Here is a 6,489-nt window from a genome sequence, read left to right on the forward strand (position 1 = left end):
CACACACACACACACACACACACACACACACACCTTAGAGGATTTTTTCACCTTCAGTTTGTATGTTATTACCTTTGGCAATCTCATCTTACATGGGTCAACATTTTAGTTCTTTTCATGTTGGGTTTCCATAGTTTTGTAGGAAAGACTTTTTTAAAGAACAATTTGGTTACCTAGGGATATAGTTATATCTCTAAGGGTAATAATTTATGCATGTATCTCCCCATGTATCAAAATCAAATGCTTTCCCTTTACCAGAATGGTTTCATAAAATGCCTATAGCATATTTGCAAAGTAATTTCAAAAATAATTTTCACAGTGTGGACATCTGTTTGAATATTCATGAATTAACTTGACATCAACTGAGTCCTAAATGGCTTCTTCCTTTTAAAGTATAATGAGGATATAAAAAAGAGAATCTACCTGAAAAAATAGCTTTGAAAACTAGAACATGCTTTAAAACACTTTATTATCTAGGAATAGGGAAGGTCTATTGAGGAGTTAATTTTTAATGGATGCTAATTAATAAAACTTTTCATTCAAGAATGAGTTGCAAATGAATAAATTTGATCATAACAAAGAGAAACAGATAGATGCTATTCTCTTCCAAAAGTACATTGAAAAATCCATACTGGCACAATATATAACTATTACCTACATATTTTTAAATGTGATCTTGAAATATTTGCTATAACTGTTTTCTGTTAGTTTGCAATATTAATTACATAGATTAATATCTAATAGACTTTGCCCTCTATTCATTATATCAGGCTGTATGACCACCAATATTTTGTTTAATTTGAACCCCAATTGAATTCAAATGTATAATTCATATATGGCCCAAAATATATTTATTCATGCATTATTTATGATTTGTGCTAAGCTGAAATGTATTATTATAAGGGATGTTTAGGCTATTCTGGCAATCATACAATTTTAATACACTTTAGATTCTCATTATTTATATAACACTATTACTACAACCAAAAAGCAGAGGAGCTGATCTGAGCTGAAGGCAAGAATTGTTTATATAGTCTATTTCCCTCTAATCATTGTAAATACATGGCAAATACAATTAGTGACCACCCTGACCTCAGAAAATCTTATTCTTTCCCTTTTTATGGAAGCAGTAGAGCTCTGTGTAAAAGAAAGAGGGTAAGCAAAAGAATTGAATAAGATTTCACTGAGGCAAAGCAATACATCTCTAAAGAATATTATTACCTGATGATTTCCCATGCTTGTATGGTTCCTCTGTTCCTATATTGTCTTGCTGTGGTAACTTATCTGAAAGGGGATATTCTATAATTTCTGTGAGGTGTCAAATATAGAAAACACCAAGATTCCAAGCATTGAAAAGGGTATCTGTCATAAGGTCAACAGGAGTTGCATCCTTGACAACACCTCATAACCCTTTCCATATTCTCTTCTCCATAACTGTGCCAGAGATTATAGAATGTGGTATAATATTCTTAAAACACACAACCAGTATATTTTTTACATTTTCACAGTAATCAAAATATGTCTAAGAAACTCATTGAAATACATTTTTTTGTGTGTGTGGCAAAATCAAATCTATTAAAATATTTTGATGTTCTAGCTTATATTTCTATATGACTTTAAAAAGTGTAGAACTAAACTTCATGAAGACTCAATTTTCTCATGTTGCTCAGACTGTATTAAATGTAAAATGCTATTAAAAATGTTATAATTGTCAAGACAAGACAAGGAAATAATCACATTGCAATTGAAAATGTTAATATATGTTTCAAGTTATTTTCATGGGTCTCAATATGTCTTTCTAATTGCTGTCAGCTTTATAAAAAGTCCTGTGAGGGCCTTTAGTGTAATCATGAATGGAATAGACTGTAATTGTGTATGGACTTTTATTTTCTATATTATTTCATTCATCAGTTAATTAATAAGCAATTAATATTTCAAAGCACTGGATGGGGTAGGCTGATAGTTATAAAGATCTAAAAATGTGATTTCTTATTCTTGATGAACCATAATCTCATAATTAATAGAGAAATATATACAATTGATTAAAAAAATTCAAAAAAGTCACCTGCACTTGTAAAGAGGGAGAAATTACTTATGACTTGTTTTTTCAAGGAGTATTTCATGAAAATGATAGCTTTTAATTTTAGAAGGAAGGCCAGGGAGGATGCAGAGCTGGGATGTTGTATTACTTCTAGTACAAATATTGCAAAAAGCAAAAGTCGAGTGAGAAAAATATGTGGTCAAATTACTCCCAACAGCCTAGTTTAAATAGAACTGGTTATAGGGAAATAAAGATAGTTAAGGCAAAATGTAGACTCAAACCACACTGAAAATTAGAAAGTTTAGTTCAAGAGTTTCTATTTTCTTATTGTAGTAAGCAGTGGGATAAAATTTTAAGAAGGAAAATAACTCTTTCAAAGCAATCAAAGGTTGAAATCAATATAAGAACATTTCCCAAGCCAACCAGAAAAGTCAATTGACAGTCATTTCTTTTTTTTTTTTTATTTCACATACATTTTAATGTAATCAAGGGTAAATATTTTGTGCTTTCCAACAGTTTTAGAAAATTATCAATTACATACATATTTATTTTGTTTTGTTTTGTTTTTCATACACATTTGTGATGATTATACTCTAGTACATTTTCCTGTTTGTGGGGGTAGGGATAATCATAAGCCTGGCATTTTGCCAGAGGCACTTTTTTTTTTAAAACAAGAATTTTTACATATATATTTTTATATATGTAATATATATATATATATATATAAAATATATACATATATTTTCAGGAATACAATCCTCACCATTTGTGAAAAACACAAATCAAAAACAAAAACAAAACTCCTCTAAAACCCAGTAAATGTGGAGGTTGAAGAAGGGGAAGAGAGAAACATGGACAACAAGCTATTCCCAACATTTTCTTCCTCCCGAACTTTTAACACATCACATGAACCACGGTTTTCAGAATAACTTCTAAAACCCAAAAACTCAGTTTTGTCTTCACTGCTTTGAAATAATTCAACTAAAGACTGTATTGGTGAATTACAAATACCATTGTCTTCTTTTGTTGTGGGAAATTCTGTTTTGTTCTTTAAATGTAATTCCACATTCTTCTTCTGGCTCCTTTTTTTGTTTCTTCCTAATACTATTTTTACTTTTTGCTGCAGCTTCCCTGAAGGAAAGCTGTCTGAACCTTCAACAACCACTTCTTTGGGTTCTTCACCAGGATGAAAGTAGGATACTGTCTTGGCTGGACTTCTAGGCTGTTCTTCTGGTGAATTGCTAATGATCCTGAGACCAGAACTATGACCACGGGGAGAACTAGTGCCTTTTTTCTTCCAACAGCTATCTGGAAAAAGTGTACTATCTGACTTTCGTTTTAGTTGAGACACATTTTTATTTGTTTCATCAAAATCAGAAATGTGCATAAATGTCTCTGGGATATACGGGCAGTATTCTGTTTTTAGTTCTTCTAAGTCTTTTTCATTTACAGTTCCATTATGGTCAGAAACTTTAGGCCTATAGCCCTGCGTATCTTTATTCAGAGGTAGTTGTACCAAATCCAGCTTAATGTCCTCCTTCACTGGATTTATTATAGAAGATTTTCTACAATCCAAATGTTCTCTGAGTTTCCTTGTTGAATTGTATGATGCAAGTGGATCTATGGACTCTGAACTGAAGGCAACCTTCTGTGAAGGATCCCTGCTCTCTTGATACTGGGAATCCTGTTTTATCACTTGTTTGGTAGTATTTCCCCAAAGATCATTTGGGGAAATACTGTGCGATTCCAGTTGTTTTTCAGGTTCATTCCTTTTAAAAGTATTTCCAATGATGGGGGCAAAAGATCCAATACTGCATTTTACTCTTCTGGATATATTGCTTTTGTAGTCTACAAAGTCATACACCAACTTGGATATGATATCATCAACAACTTGATACTGGGTACTTTGTGCAAAGCTTCTGTGTTGTTCACTGAGAAGATGAGCCTGGAGAGTGTCGTATTTCTGGGAGCAGCATGCACAATAGCCCTTCTTCTTGTTCTCTTTGAGGCGGGGCTGAACGGGAGGGCATCGCCTTTCATCTGATCCACAACCTGTTCTGTTCCTTTGTTTAGCTTGTGTTTGTTTCTGCAGACTAGACGTTTTATCCAAATCAAAAGGACTGCAGGGCTTAGGAGCAGAATAGTTTATAAGAGGAATGTTGGACAACTGCAGGTAAAATGGCCTGTAATGATGGCTTGAATCTTCCACCTTTACAAATGGCTTTTTGAGCCTTCCTGTTTTTGTTTTCTGAACACCTAATTGTTTCCCCACTGCTTCTCGGAGAGATGTGCTGGATTTCTTGATGAGATACAATTCTTTTTTCTTTTGTTCAATATAGTATTTAATATCATCAATATGAAGAATTTTCACTCCCCAGGATAAAGCATTTGACAGTATACTATTTGAAGGGATGAATTCATGTTCCTTGATAGCTTTTTCAACTAATAATTTTCCTCTGCTCATACATACTGGATCTGGAGTCTTGAATGAACTTCCATCACAACTAGGATGAGGTGAAGTATTTCCTCCTGTATATGTTGATTCTGGACTCGGGACAGGAGAAATACATCTCAATGTTTGAGCATATTTTGCTTCCTTTTTATTTGAAATTAGGTAACTTATATCTTTGCTGAGAAATTCTTCAACCCTCCCTCCTAGTTCCTTGAGGTCCTTTTCCAGTCTTTCAGAGATCACAACAGATGGCAAATCAAGATAAAAGACTTTCCCCCAGAGTGGCTTATATTTAGACTTTTCTGATTTGTTATCATTTTTCACAGTTTTCAAAGATGGTCTATTTTTCTCATTTTTTATTTGGATACCACCCGGGTGATGGCCTTTGCTGCGGATCCTCATGGTGCCGGCTTTCATGGCCGCCGCGCCTCGGTCCACATGCTTGGGCCGGCTCCCGCGGGGCCCGCCACTGCTCTAGCCGGGCCGCCAGCCGGGGTGGGAAGGAAGCGGGCCGAGTCCGCCAAAGGCACTTTTGATGTTACATCAATCCTTCCAAGTAGTACCATTATTGTAGAATATTTTAAATTAGTCATTGTTATACTACATGGCAGATATTTCACCACATGGAAATACACTTGCCAAATCTTCATATTTTTTCCTTGTTTCTTAGTTTAAAATGCTAAAATATATATATATTTTTTTTGATGAGGCAATTGGGTTTGACTTGCCTAGGGTCACACAGTTAGTAAGTGTTAAGTGTCTGAGGCCGGATTTGAACTCAGGTCCTCCTGACTCCAGGGTTGGTGCTCTATCCACTGCACAACCTAGCTGCCCCCTAAAATATTTTTAATGAGTTAAAGCATGTGATTTTACCACTATAAGTCTCAGGACAGAATGCCCCACCCTAAGTCCTCTGAAAGAATTCAATCTAACATGTAATATGAAGAGGAGATTATTAGTTAATTAAAAAGTTAAAAAACTAGTACTTGAGCACAGGACTAATTAATAAAATATCTATATCATTTGCAGGTTTTATCTGCTCACAAGTTACACACATCTCATGTTGATGTGAGGTAACTTCAGGACAATGAATCATAGAAAGCTCAACCCCTGCTCTCACAGCAGGAGGCCTCTGTTAATGAAAAATTGGTTGAGCTTTCTAAGGTTCAGTGTCCAGAAATTACTTCACATCAACATGAGACAGTTGGTTTTGTGAGTTGGTGGTTGGAACCTCTTGGGGTTGGCAGCTGAACCAGGAGTGGTTGAGGTAGTTAGGGTTTTCCTATTCTTTCAGAGACACTTGTTCTCTCTTTGTTAACCTCTAATATATTTTAATAAATGTTTAATACCTAAACTGTTAAACTGTTGTCCTAATTAGCTTTCCCCACAAGGGGATAGATAGGGTAACCACACCCATTTAGTTTTACCCATCACAACATAAAGCACCTTGCAAACTTTAAAGTGCAATGTAACTGTTTTGGTAATATTAATAGTTGTAAAATTATTAGTTGTTGTAGTGGTAACTAATTATTCCCTTTTTTCATTTATTTAGAATTTTCTTTTTTCCTCTGAAAGAGTATGCTCAGTTTTGCTGGGTAGATGATTCTTAATTGTAATCATAGTTACTTTGCCCTCTGGAATATCATAATCCAAGCCCGCAAGTCCTTTAAAAAAGAAGATGCTAAATCTTGTGTTAGCCTACACAATACTTGAATTGTTTCTTTCTAGCTTCTTGCAATGATTTCACCCTGTCTTTTTATGGGTTCTGCTACTCCAGGAATTATTTTATGGAATTATTTGAAGGCATTTGGAGGGGTTTTGGGGAGAGATCAGGCAAGTCACTGCCTTTCCTTTGTCATCTTACCTCTGCCCCCAACTATTCCCTTGAAATATTAACATTAGTTTAAAAACTTAAAATACACTATTAATCCTCCAAAAATAACTATGTCTGACATGTGACTGGAATATGTTTTACTTCTGGTTTCTGTGGAAGAAG

At 34.6% G+C, this 6,489-nt stretch overlaps 1 protein-coding gene across 1 annotated transcript; it reads right to left on the reverse strand.

Annotated features, from left to right (window-relative positions):
* Positions 1-2,764: 2,764 nt before the first annotated feature.
* Positions 2,765-4,910, reverse strand: LOC122734684 (protein DBF4 homolog A-like). The gene has a single exon (XM_043975690.1). It carries the CDS (start codon positions 4,908-4,910, stop codon positions 2,847-2,849), a length of 2,064 nt encoding a protein of 687 aa, XP_043831625.1. The 3' UTR covers positions 2,765-2,846.
* Positions 4,911-6,489: the final 1,579 nt, after the last annotated feature.

The sequence above is a fragment of the Dromiciops gliroides genome, chromosome 1 (genome assembly GCF_019393635.1).
Source record: "Dromiciops gliroides isolate mDroGli1 chromosome 1, mDroGli1.pri, whole genome shotgun sequence".
Lineage (NCBI taxonomy): Eukaryota > Metazoa > Chordata > Mammalia > Microbiotheria > Microbiotheriidae > Dromiciops > Dromiciops gliroides.

What these genes read in the sequence shown, in the direction of transcription:
- LOC122734684 (XM_043975690.1), bottom strand. Translation starts at nt 4,910, where the DNA reads ATGAAAGCCGGCACCATGAGGATCCGCAGCAAAGGCCATCACCCGGGT.